Source organism: Castor canadensis, chromosome 14, assembly GCF_047511655.1.
Source record: "Castor canadensis chromosome 14, mCasCan1.hap1v2, whole genome shotgun sequence".
Lineage (NCBI taxonomy): Eukaryota > Metazoa > Chordata > Mammalia > Rodentia > Castoridae > Castor > Castor canadensis.
In genome coordinates, this window is record NC_133399.1 from 58,778,641 (window position 1) to 58,791,686 (window position 13,046).

At 52.3% G+C, this 13,046-nt stretch overlaps 2 protein-coding genes across 3 annotated transcripts in view; one reads left to right on the plus strand and one right to left on the minus strand.

The window, feature by feature from the left end:
- The first annotated feature begins 552 nt into the window (after window positions 1-552).
- On the plus strand, window positions 553-4,948 carry Brf2 (BRF2 general transcription factor IIIB subunit). The gene is made up of 4 exons (XM_020156818.2): window positions 553-850; window positions 1,507-1,566; window positions 2,408-2,729; window positions 3,682-4,948. Exons 1-4 carry the CDS (start codon window positions 697-699, stop codon window positions 4,406-4,408), a joined length of 1,263 nt encoding a protein of 420 aa, XP_020012407.1. The 5' UTR covers window positions 553-696; the 3' UTR covers window positions 4,409-4,948.
- Window positions 4,949-5,309: 361 nt separating this feature from the next.
- Adgra2 (adhesion G protein-coupled receptor A2) overlaps window positions 5,310-13,046 on the minus strand; it is a 37,422-nt gene continuing 29,685 nt past the window's right edge. For both annotated transcript variants that reach the window (XM_020156819.2, XM_020156820.2), the window contains exons 13-19: window positions 12,638-12,854; window positions 10,634-10,833; window positions 9,536-9,663; window positions 9,096-9,219; window positions 8,481-8,626; window positions 7,854-7,943; window positions 5,310-7,612 (exon numbers count right to left, since the gene is read on the minus strand). In XM_020156819.2, coding sequence (XP_020012408.1) covers window positions 6,340-7,612; window positions 7,854-7,943; window positions 8,481-8,626; window positions 9,096-9,219; window positions 9,536-9,663; window positions 10,634-10,833; window positions 12,638-12,854 — 2,178 coding nt within the window. In that variant the 3' untranslated portion in view covers window positions 5,310-6,339. The remainder of the gene's footprint in view (window positions 7,613-7,853; window positions 7,944-8,480; window positions 8,627-9,095; window positions 9,220-9,535; window positions 9,664-10,633; window positions 10,834-12,637; window positions 12,855-13,046) is intronic.

Sequence of the window (13,046 nt, forward strand, 5' to 3'; positions counted from 1 at the left end):
CAAGCTAGGAACTTTGCAGTCAGAATCTTGGGGCACCTCAAAGCTGAAGGTTTTAAACTCATTTAGATCTGCTTGCACCCTCCGCTTTGCCAAAAGCCTGATTACTCCATATTATTTCACTCCAAAGTCCATTAGACATTCTTGCCTGGCCTCTGAAGCCATCTTATTTTGCCACCCCCGATTTTAATTCAACTCCCTCATTTACAGTTGAGGAAGACTGCAAAGAGAGGAAGCAACTTGCCTGGGAAGTAGCTCTAGAGGAAAATATTCGCTCACTTTTAGCGACATACTTTCTACAATGGCCAAAATCGACATTGATTACCACAGAGAAATGAACAACGTGCGATTTCTCTAGCGCTTTAAAAGGAGGGTTTTCGTGTCCATGTAGGAAGAAGTTTAATCAAATTAAACTCCCAGTGTGGCTCACACTATAGTGCGGAGACCCTGAATTCAACATAAGTCATCCCAGGAACTTCCTCTCCTACGCTCATGTTTCTACCCGAGTCCGCTGAGGAGAAGACCGGAAGTGACGCGAAACCGCGGGCTAGAGCGATCCACTTATCCAGCTGTCACGCTGACCAGAAGGAAAGGTGCAGCTCTTAGAAAGGCCCCTCCTAGTTCCTTCCGTTGCACAGTTACTGTTGGGGGCGCGCAGGTGGGTGGCCGGGTTTTCTGTGGTGCCGGGCGGGTGTTGAGATGCCGGGCGGAGGCCGGTGCCCGGACTGCGGCTCCACTGAGCTCGTGGAAGACTCGCACTATTCGCAGAGCCAGCTGGTGTGCTCCGACTGCGGCTGTGTGGTCACTGAGGGGGTCCTTACCACCACCTTCAGCGACGAGGGCAACCTCCGAGGTATCTGTGCCTGGCTTTTTCCGGGCCCTGGGTACAGACTGAGGCAGTGGAGCAATTAACGGCAAATTTCTTACTTTCCTCCCTTTCCTTGTCACGCGCACACTTAAATATGGGAGAAACTGGCCTAAACAAACAAACGAGCTGAAGGAATTCAGGAGTGCTATTCATACGTGTTTTCCTCAGTATCTAGGATGGTATCTGGCATATATGTTGGTATCATAAATGGTGAATTAGTAAAGCAGAAAATTGCCACTAAATTGGTCATTGTTGAAGGATTGTGGGTAAATTTTTTAGGAATACCACTCCTACCATTACCCTACAGTAGTTTTTAGCACTAGTAGGCAAAACCTTTTTTTTTTTCCATTGCTTTCCAAGTCCCTAATCAATACAGCCCACAAAATCTGCGGTTGCTTAGATTGGATGTACAGGACAGATGACTGAAACTTTGTAACTTTCCTCATCCTCTGTGGATTTGGTACTGTTTGCCGGTATAGATAACCAGATGTGTGTTTCTCTGGGCATCAATGGGCATCTGCTTTGAGACAGGGAGCAGATGCACACTGATTTGAATTCTGCTTCCTGACTTTCTGTGGTAAGAGGGTAAAGATCTGATGAACAGAGGCTAAGCATGCTATTTCTTGTTTATTATCTTACAGAAGTGACATATTCTCGAAGCACAGGGGAAAATGAACAAGTTAGTCGCAGCCAGCAACGAGGTGAGAATTGACCTTTTAAGACAGTGGATTTAATGGAAAGTATCCACATGGCCCAGTCTGTCTGTGCTTTACCTGTTTTCAGCATTACTGGCATTGGGTGGCATAGAAGAGAACAGTAATTAGAAATAAAGGCTGGGGAAGCTGGGTGTATGGTGGCATATGCCTGTAATCCCAGCACTCGGAAAACTGAGACAGGAGGATCTTGAGTTCAAGGCCAGTCTGGGCTACATAACAAGTTCTAGGCCACCCTTAGCTATATAGTGACCCTGTTTCCAAAGGGAAAAAATAGAAAGAGAGAAGAAGCAAAGTTTGGGGGATGGTTCTGAGAGCTCTAGCAATGCAGATGAGGTTTGGGTCTGCAGAGGAGAATGTTTGAAGTAGCCTTAAGGAACCTGGATAAAACTTTGTTCTTGGTTCTGGGAGTGTATCTTAATGGTAGAGCATGTGTTTGGCATGTGTGAAGTCCTGGGTTCAATTCCCAGTGCCAAAAAATAAAAGTAAAAAATAAGAAACTTTGTTTGGCCCTGAATCAAACCAGCTTCCAAAACAACGGTGGGTTGAATGTGACTTATTTTTGCAAATGCTTCTGTGCCTTTAGAATGATCATACTGGGACTGGGAGTGGTAGAGTGCTAGCCTAGCATGTTTGAGGCCAGAGGTTGGATCGTCAGCACTGTAGAAAAAGAAAAAGCTAGCGAGTGTTATTGCACAAAGGTACATTATTTATGCGTCTGGCATCTGTTGGCAAGTTTAGCAAAACTAAATTAATTTGTAGCAGAACTTGCTAGTTGGTGCACTCTAGTTCCTTTGACTCCTCTAACTCTTTCTGTTGGTTTTCCTAGGTCTTTGCCGAGTGAGGGACCTTTGTCGAGTTCTGCAGTTGCCACCAACATTTGAGGACACAGCAATTGCTTACTACCAAAAGGCATACCGGCACTCTGGCATTCGTGCTGCCAGGCTGCAAAAGAAGGAGGTGTTGGTTGGATGCTGTGTTTTAATCACCTGTAGGCAACATAACTGGCCCCTAACCATGGGAACCATTTGTACCCTCTTGTATGCAGACCTGGATGTGTTTTCTGGCACATACATGCAGATAGTGAAGCTTCTGGGACTGGATGTTCCATCTCTGTGCTTGGCAGACTTGGTGAAGACTTACTGCAGCAGGTACCTGACTAGGAGGAGACAGTGGGATGTAATGTGTCCTTATATATGAATCCTTTTATCTGTGGCTGTTTTTAACAAGAGCCCATCTAACAGGGTGTGGGAGAGAAACCTATTCTCCCTATCTTGTGCATACAACTAAAGTGGTTAATACCATTGTATGTTTCTAGAATGCTATAATTGTCAAATTCTTTTGCCTTCACAGTAACCTAATGATGTAGGAAGAGTAGTTACTAGTCTTGGCACAGGACTGCTGAGTGGCACCACTCATGCATAGTATGTTACATGGTTTATGAATGGTGGTCCTTGGAATTGCATGGCATAGGGCACATGTGGCTGTGTGCAGCAGCCCTGCTTTAGCAGGATCACCTGGAGCTGAAAGAATATTAGTTAGTGGCAGAACTGGGGTTAGACGCTAAGCCTTTTTTTAAAAGTAGCTATGATTTTGGTTTTGGTTTTGTTTTTTCCCTAACAAATATAGTCAGAAACAAAGACTTTAAAAAAAAAAAAAAAAGTAATGGTTGGCTAGACATGGTGGTACATACCTATAATCCTGACATTTGATAGGGTGAGGCAGGAGGATCAGAGTTCAGAGCCAATGTGTGCTGCATAATGAGACCCTGTCTCCAAAAAAAGTAATGATTGATGCTTGGTCACTTCAAATGTACATAATGGTACATTTTCGTGTAGGATAAATGAAAACACTATAAGCATTCAGAGTCAGGGCTGACAGGCAGGTGCTGAACTAATTTGGTGCTTTCCTCTGCCTGCCCTTCACTTGACAAGCAGAACACTTGCCCTGTTTTCTCTCGGTACCAAACTGAACTTGCTGCCCATTGAGCGCAAGTGTTTCTAGGACAGAGCAGCCTTCCCATCTTGAGAGGACTGCCCTTCCTCTCCTGGAAGTGCAGGCCCTATCATCACTGAGACCTGACTCTCATTTTAATTGTTTCAGCTTCAAACTGTTCCAGGCCTCCCCATCTGTGCCAGCCAAATATGTGGAAGACAAAGACAAGATGGTGTCCCGAACCTTGCAGCTGGTGGAGCTGGCAAATGAAACATGGTTGGTGACCGGGCGGCATCCCTTGCCGGTCATCACTGCAGCTACTTTCCTGGCATGGCAGTCACTGCAGCCTTCAGCTAGGCTAACATGTTCCCTTGCCCGATTTTGTAAATTGGCAAATGTGGACCTACCCTACCCCGCTGCCTCTCGCCTGCAAGAGCTGCTGGCTGTGCTGCTACGGATGGCTGAGCAGCTGGCCTGGTTGCAGGTTCTGGAACTTGACCAACGGTCAGTAGTGAAACACATTGGTGACGTTCTTCAGCACCGCCACATGCTAGTCCGAATGGCCTTTCGGGATGGGGCAGCAGAAGTAGAGACCCAGGAGAAGGAGCTTCAGGGGCAGGGGCAGGGGCAGGAGCAAGGGCCGGGAGAAGAGGAGGTAGGGAATAATTTGTTCAGAGGGAAGCGACCAGCCAGTCCTGCCCTTCTCCTCCCACCCTGCATGTTGAAGCCCCCGAAGCGAGCCCGTCCCACATTGCCTGTGTCCACAGTGACTGGAGATGAGAACATTTCTGATAGTGAAATAGAGCAGTATTTGCGTACCCCTCAGGAAGTTAGGGACTTTCAGAGAGCCCAAGCTGCCAGCCAGGCTGCCAGTGGTGTTCCTAATCCTCCTTGATGCACACCCGTCGAGGGCACTTGGCCTTGCTTTGTTGATAGCAGCTTGTCTCAGGAAGTAAGTGTATGTGACCCCTTGGAGCTTGTCTTGTTTGAAAGAACTAAGGGGCTGTGCAGTTAGTTGGACCTGAGGTTCTGGGAGTAGTGAAAGATGGCTGTGGGTGGGACAGTTCTCTTTCCGTGGTGTGGGGAACAAGTTGCATGAGTCTACATTCTGTGGGATGGTGTTCTTCCTAAAACTGTTGGGGGAAATGCCAGGCCCTCTCCTGCCCCAGTTTGAATTACACACTGTTGTGGAACAGCGGGCATTCCCAGGGGTCTCAACCCTCAGAGAAGCAGGAATGGGAATTCTCTGCCATAAACCATTCTAAGCACTAGTGGGTTTGTGTGTATGGTGTCATGAGATCCTTTACCTCATTAACAAAAGGACTGTGGGTGGACTACAGCTAACTCAAAGGGCTTTGCAAAATTTTAATATATTAAAACAAGAGACATCTGCTAGAAAACATTCTATTGTATAAAACCCAAACTTTTAAAAACATGTTTTCTTTGGCACTTTTCATTCCCACCCTCCCCTTTCCCCAGCGTATTGCAAAAAGCTCTCCAGTGCTAAGGCATTGGCAGGGTATGTAAACAGCAGCCAGCATATGTGGAAGAATAATACAAAGCTCTTTTTTTCTTCTAGTATTGTCTGTGCAGCAAGCATAAATAACAGGACCCATCTTGAGGAGCATGGGTTTCTCCCCTACCTATGTCCACTTTCATCTGATCAGGTTGGGTGACATGATTGGTAGGGAATCTGGACCAGACCTGGGTTTCCTATTCATTTTTACAAGGCCCAAGGTTCCCTGTGATCCTGTAGTAAAAGGCTGGTGGTTACTTTTAGGTTGGGAAAAATATAGGTTCTGGGGTTTTAAAGTAGTGAAGGCAGGGACCCTAACAATTGCCTGAAGGCTTGGTTTGGGCTTCTGAGTTGGGAAACTGGTTTGGCATTTTGCAGGTGTCTCCCTACTGTGGAGTTAGAGATCAAATTATCAGGATGTCCTTCCATGTGGCCTCACAGAGGCAAGGAGGGACTTTTCCTTTTTCCCTTGGAATTGGAAGGTTGAGACCAGATGGCTCTGTACATCTTTCCAAACACTACCTGCAGCTTTAGAGTGGAGCAGCTCTTCAGAGCATTGTTTATAGATGCCCAGATCCAAGTACCAGCTTCCTCCACTTTCCTCATGTCATCAGGTGTAGGGTGTGGGCTTTGTTCTGAGGAGGCACCATTTAAGCTTGCTGCAGGATTTGTGTCCTACTCTGTGAATGGTGTCTGTACCCAGTTGTGCACCCTTCCACCTGTCCCCCACCCTCAGGACTAGATAATCTCCAGGACTGCCTTTCATGCTACCTCCCCTTCCCTCCTTGCATAGTTAATCTGAAAAGCAGCACCTGTTACTCCCCTGGACCTGGCACCTGACTCACCTGCTAGGGTGACTCCCTGAGCCAAACCTGGGGAGAAGCCAGGATCTAGGCAATGACCCTGGTGCCAAGCTGAGGGCAGTGAGAAGAGAGTGCAGTTCCCAGCTACCACCAAGGCTGGTGACTGCCAACAAGGCAGTATGGATGGCAGTACTTAGGAAGGAGCCCACCTGGGCTGGGCCCTTCCACTCTGTGGGCCACTCCATAGATTGATGGGATTTCCTGTCCTATCTGGGAGAGCACCAACAGCTGGACGTGAATGAATCATGCACGTTTCTGGATTGCCTGTCGCCATCACAGAGGGCTGACCCTCCAGGCAAGTGGTATATATTGGTCCCTTTACCTTCCTCAGTTAGCCTCAGGACTAACTGGTGAGCTCAAGTACGACGTCAACCCTGTTGGCATATGGTAGACGTCTTAAGGGCCTAGAGGAGTGGCTGGCTGACCTAAAGCGTTGCCCGCTCTGCTCTAAACGGTGGTCTCGCTTTTCCACAGGCCAGTCTTCATGCAGCGGCCCCCGGCTGCCTCCACGCAGGTCACGTTGGCGTCGTCGTACTTGCCCCCCTTGGGGACGCCGTTGAGACTGGCGGTGTTGAGCGGGTACGAGCGCCGCTTGCTTTCTTTCTCCAGCGCACTGCTGCCCTTGAGGTTGTCGCGGCTGGCGCTGCGACGCTGGCCCGGCCGCCCACCCTCGGGGAGCGGCGCGGCGCTTGTGTCGCTGCCCTCTGACAGCGTGAGCGTGGGCTCGCCATCGAGCGGGAGGCCAGCGCCCGGGCTGTTGCGACTACTGCCCGGGTAGCTGTCGGACGGGCTGTTGTGCAGACTGCCGCTCTCGCTGGATGGCAGCTCGGGCGCCCCGGGCGCCGCGCCCGCGCGCAGGGTCTTCAGCCGGTTCTTGCCACCAGCCTCCCCCGCGCGGTGCCCCTTGGCCCGACTTTTGTGTACCCGGCGCCCATGGTGCAAGTTGTTGGGGTGGCGGGAAGCGAGGCTTCCCCGGGAGCCCGTGGGCTCTGGCTCTCCTTCCGCGTGGGCCACCACCCCCGCCTCACACACCTGACTCTGGGCCAGCTGCAGGTTGGTGAGCTTGCAGGGGCCCAGCGGTGGTGCGTGGCTGCTGCTGCCACTCGGGGAGGACTTGAGGGAAGGGGGTCCCTCCCCCAGTACTGGGGAACCGTCTTCTGGGGCGGCGGGCAGGGTTCGGGGTGAAGCATGAGAGGCCGAGGGTGAAGCAGGGGGACAGCAGGTGCGCCAGGAGGCCCTAACATCCCTGCGCCTGGCACAGTGATGCGTGAAGACAAAGAGGCCCAGGGCTGAGGCTGCCACCCCATACAGACAGCTGCACACCACCCGGGGCAGCCAGCGCTGGGACACTGCCAGAGCCCCGCAGGCCCACATAGCCAGGTACAGGAAATGCGTGGTCATTAGCGCCCCCAGCTGGACTCCCGGAGAATAGAGTCGGTCACCATTCTCCGGGGGCCCGGGTGTCACCGCCCCTGCGCTCCCTGTAGCCAGAAGGGAACCGGAGTCACTCAAGAGGGCACCACTGCTCTTGAGTCTGGTGGAACCCCTCAGTTCCTCCCCTGGCTCCAGGGAGAGCCTACTGGTGCCTCCCTTTGGGCTCTGTGCCAGAGGACCCCGTAAATGTAGCCCCGCGCACAGGAAGTAGATCCAGGTGATCAGCAGAATCAAAGCCACCGGGATGTAGAAGGCGCCAAGGCTTGGACGCCAGACCAGCCAGCAGCTGAGGGGAGATTAAAAGAGGCAGTGAATGAGAGGGAGCACATCTGAGGTGGGGCCCACAGGTAGGATAGAGGAAGTGGAGAGGCAGAGCCTGGCTTAGCATGCGTGGACTTGGGTGGGGTCTCTGGCTGGGCCAGCCTTGGCAGGAGCCAGTGGAGTAGAGGCATGGAGGGAAGGGGGCGAGATGGGTAGGTTTGGGGCAGACAGGCAGCAGTAATGGGACCAGAGGGAATGATGCTCACTAGGGACTGTGGTCCCGGTAGTTGTGGATGTTGACGGCAGCTGTGATGCCGCAGATTATGAGTGGGATCCCTCCGGCAATTAAATAGAACCTGGAGGGGAATGGGGTTTGGAGGTCAGAGAGATGGGGAACCGCAAAAGGCAATGCTCAGAATCCTTGACTTGGTGTCTCCGTCCTTTCCTCCTTCCCCTTTCATTCTGTTAGAATTTTTATTATTATTATTTTTTGCTTTCTTTTGGAGGGGTTAGGGGAGAGACATGCAGGGATACAAGGTCCCTAAGGGCAGGCCTGTCAGGTCCCTCTAGAACTTGGCCAAGACTGTTTAAAGGGACAGAGGCCATAATTGCTTTCTCTGACCCTAAATGGTGCAGAAGTCAGGAGGCCACTCAGATTCTCTGCCAGGATACAGGGCAGAGAAGGGACACCTCCTTTGCTGGCCTTGTTATGCCTGAAAAACCGGCAGATGTACCCACTCCATAGCCTGTGCACAAGGCTTGCTGCTTCTGTTTTTGGAGAATGGTCACCCGGCGACCTTGTACCCACCCTGCTTAGATCCACCCTGGGAGCTTGGCTGCACCTGCCTCCGAGTCCCTCTCCTATTGCAAAGCTGACAGCTGGAAGTATGTACCGGAGCATGGGGCGGGGAGCAGGTGGGGCTGGGTCCCCTTCTTGCAGAGGGGGCGCCCTCCAGGTGAGCTCTTTGTGCAGGACTCGGGCCTTCACACCCATCCAGAGCAGTGTGGACAAGGAAGAGTAGTGCAGTGTGATGCCCACCTGCAGGGTCAAGGCACTGAGGCTGGGGTCCTGGGCTGCTCCAATGGGGCAACCCCTGAGCCTCAGCAGCCAGTATGCTCCCACTCCTCCCAGGGTTTCCAGCCCCACTCCCACCCCTACAGCTTTCTGTCCACCCAACCCACTTCCCAGGTACTCACCAAGCTTGTCCCTGCTGCTGTCCTCTCTACTTCCACCCAGGCTTCTCTCCCACCCCAGGGATTCTCTCGGCCCCAGCCACTGGCTGATCCCTGACTTCTCCATTGTGATCTCCAATGTGAAGCCCCATCTCCAATTTTCTCTGGCTTGGTTCTGACCACTCCACTCACCCTTACTCTCCACATTGCACCTCCCCCGCCCACCAAGGTTGGCACAGAGAACAATGGAGCTGGGGCTTGTTCCTATGCTGTGCATCTCCCTTCTGTGTACCCAGGCTGCCACCACTGATCTTGGAGCCCCTTATTCTGCTTACCGCCTGGCAGACCATCTGGTAGTTGGTGAGTGTGATGCCTCCCGCAAAGACGGCAGAGGTCATGGCCATGTGGAAACACAGATTCAGCAGCATGTGCCAGCCCTTCCGGGACACATGGATGGAGCTTGCCCAGAAAGAGTCTTTCATTAATGGGCTGCCCGATACAAGTTCAGGCCAATGGGGTCTCAAGGCGATTGGGAGAGCCAAAGGGAGAAGGCAGGTGTTTGTGTGCATGCATGCATGTGTGTGAATGTCACTGAAGCCATGGGAAAGAAATCCGTAACTCCAAAAATGTGTTCTCCAACCCCAGAACCCTCAGATACATGCTAGGCAAGAGCCTGGGCAATTCATATAGACTCCTCTAAAAAAGAAACACCTGCCAGTTCCTGGTGAGACCCACTGCCTTGCCCTTCTCCCTCCTTTCCTGTGGCAGCACCCACCTGTGGTTGAGGATATAGGTGATGATGGTGGAGAAGAGGCAGAGCAGCAGCAGGGCTGTACAGGGGTACACAATTGGATGCAGGCCAGCCCCAGAACCCCCTGCCTCCCGGGGAAAAGCACTCAGCTCCTGGGAAAGAGGAAGTAAGAGTTGAGCAGACCTTGCCTCTCACCCAGGCCAGTTTCTGTCTCTCTGAGTCCTGTCCACTTTGTAATGTGCCTTGGTGCTTAGTCCATCCAGGTAGGCAGATGGAAGCATTAGGACGTCCATTCTTAGGAAGTCAGCCTTAGGGTACACTGATGGTCTCCTGCCTGCCTTTCCCCCTTCTAGTGTCCTGCCTTTCTGGGGACTTTTCAGAGATAAGAGGAAGAAGGTTCTGGCTGTGACACAGTTATATGTCTGCTTACTGTCTGGGAAAGTAGGGTACAGAATATGAAGGGGGAGGGGATGGGCAGAAAGAGGAGAAATGACCCTGACTGTTCTCCACTTTAAGAACCTGGGTCTTGGGCTGGAGGAGTGGCTTACGCAGTTAGAGCGCCTGCCTAGCAAGTGTGAGGTCTCGAGTTCAAACTCGAATACTGCCAAAAAAAAAAAAAAAAAAAAGAATGAATGAATCTGGGTCTCAGAAAACACAGGATGTGAAGGCCAGGCTGGATGGTTCCAGATGCCCCCCGCCTTTCTTTGTGGTACTGGGGTTTGAACTCAGGGCCTACACCTTGAGCCACTCCATCAGCCTCTTTTGTGACAGGTTTTTTTTTTTTTTTTTTTTTGAGATAGGGTCTTGCAAACTATTTGCCCAAGTTGGCTTCAAACCACCTCACCTCTGCCTTCTGAGTAGCTAAGATTACAGGCGTGAGTCACCGGCACCTAGCCAGATCCATCTTTCTAGACATGAAAGTAGAGATAGGCTCTCCCTATCTCCGGGAAGATGGGAGAAGCCAGAGGGTCATTTCCCATGAACCCTGACAGTTACGGGGCTCAAGAAAGCTGCTGTCCTTTCTGTATTTCTCTGCGGTCCAGGTGACCACAATACCCCATTCATCGCGCCCACAGATTCTGTTCCCTTGCCTTCCCATCTCTTGGCCCCCACCATACCCACCATGAGCACAGCCACATTGCCCAAGTGCTGGCAGTGCAGAGAGCTGACGTTGGGCTGGCTGGAACGGAGCTGGCAGCCTTCGGAGCTCCAGCCCCCAGGCCCCTCCTGGCTCCACCAAGCTGCCATAGGGTCGGCCCCCTCAGCCCAGTGCCGCAGTGAAACAGCCACCGGCTCGGTCAGATTTCCCACGCCACAGCCACCTACGGGGAGAAGGAAGTTCACATGGATATACACAAGACTGTCAGGGAGACTGGCTTTCCTAAGCAGCTGCTGCAACAGCCAGGACATGCATGAGGCTCTGCCAAGCAAGGCACTGTGCTGAGCCTGGGCATGGAGTTGGATGCCAAGCACAGGCCTCAGCCTAACTGGGAAGAGTGCACAGGGGAGTGAGGAGGAGAAATAAAGGTATAAGTACCTAATGAGAGGTTGCTGACATGCTCCAGGAAAAGAGGACTTGGGCTGCAGTGCTCAGGGACAGAGAGAGAGGGAGCACAAGGCCAGGTGAAGGGAGGAGGGCACCCTGGAGAGGGGCAGCTGGCACCACATCAGGAAGGTGGGATGGAGGGGGGACAGGAGGAATTCCTAGCAAGAAAGAACTGTAGAGCTGTGAGGAGGAATGTGCCTGTAACTTGGGCCACACAGACCCCCAGCTACCCACCTATCCCCAAACACTTTCATCAGCCTGTGTGGCTGCTAACCCTGACTTTGACCCTTCCTCAGGTAAGGTATTCTTCAGGAAGGGCCTCCCTAGCCCCTAACTAGGTTCAGCCATCTTTGCTAGGTACACGCACCACTGCTGCTAGCTTCCAGTGACTTGTGTACTGCTTCTCTGTTGAAGAGTGCGCTCCTCAGGGACAAGGACACAGCTGTCTAAGCACAGGTGTGCCCAGCCCCCGCACAAACTGGTACCTGCCTTGTACTCATTGAGTGTTCCTGCCCAGAATGGAAAGAGCTCATTCTAAGAACAGAAAGGGACTCTAGTCCATATGGACAGCAACACCTTCTGGCTGTGAGAAGGGCACAGACCCATGACACAGGACCCAGAGTGGTGTGTGGCGAAAGGTAGATGTTCAGGTGATGGGGATCTACCGAGGCTCCGGAGGGGCTCTGATGTGCACAGTGGTGTTTTCAAAGGTGAATCTGGTGACAGTGTGGGGATGGACTAAAAATGGAGAAAGCCCAGCAGACAAGCCTAAGAGTTTAGAGGTTTGGTGCAAAGGTGGAACTGTAGAGAGAAAAACAAGTATGTGTGGGTGACTGGTCCCTTGGTGGATGTGCCAGCTAGCTAAGTGTGGCACTGCAGGTGACCACCTAAGTTACTGGGTTCCACCTAAGTTACTGGGTTCCAGGTGTCAATCAAGGTTATGTGTCCTCACCCACCAGAGTTCTGCTCAGATCAACCTTTTGCCCTGGTCTCCACCCTCCCTGGTGTCTCTGCAAGTCCTGACCATCCCTCGAGGCTCAGTGTGGGGCAAGGCTGCAGCCTCTCTGTTTTATTTCTGGTAACGCCAAGGATGGTGCCTATGTGCTCAAGCTGTGTTGCTTGCCTGCTTGGGGCTTGTGTGGCAGTGCAAGGAGTGAGTGTGGGTTTAGGAGTTGTGTTGGAGAAAGTGGGTTGATGGTTTGTGCTTACAGTCCTCTTGAAGTGTGACAAACCTGGGATATAAATTCCAGAGTTGGGAATGTGGATGTAGCTCAGTGGTAGAGCTCTTGCCTTACAATGAGCGAGGCTTGGGTTCTATCCCTAGCACCATGGGATAAAAGACAAAGAGAATAGAGTGGCACATGATCCTATATTTACCCTGGTATAGCCCATAAAATCCAATGTCCTGAACTTTTCCTCCACCAATCCCTTCCTTTACAGGCCACCTCTGTCCACACCGTCCTTGGGAAGTGAAGGACGTGCCATCTTCTGCCACCTCTACCAGTGGAGTGGGGGCTGTGGGTGCAGGGAGGGCAGGATGAGGGGCCCAGGGCAACTGTGCAGGAGATTCAGTCCCTTACTGGTTCCTGCAAAGATGACAGGGGTGGCCACGCCGCGCCTCTTGCCAGGCCCAGCAGCTCCAGGGCGGGAGGTATTGCCATGGCTGCGGAAGAGGCGGCCGTTTCGGAAGACGAGTAGTTGTAGAGTGCAGTCTGGGGGGACTGGGGGAGCCAGGGCAGCCGGAAGGGATGAGAACAGGCTGGGGGGCAGCTGGATGGAGGCCAGGGCCACGCTGTTCTGGGGGGACACAGGAGCTCCTCAGAGATAGTCAGCACCCCTGGGCTCAGATGTCTTCCATCCCTTTACTGCTTCTCCTCTGCCCATCCCTGCTCCTCCCACCTTTCACCGATTACTCTCCAGACCCCGCCCCTCACACCCACCTTCCCGACCAGACACCTGCATCTCAATAGTAGCCTCTTAGCAACCTCC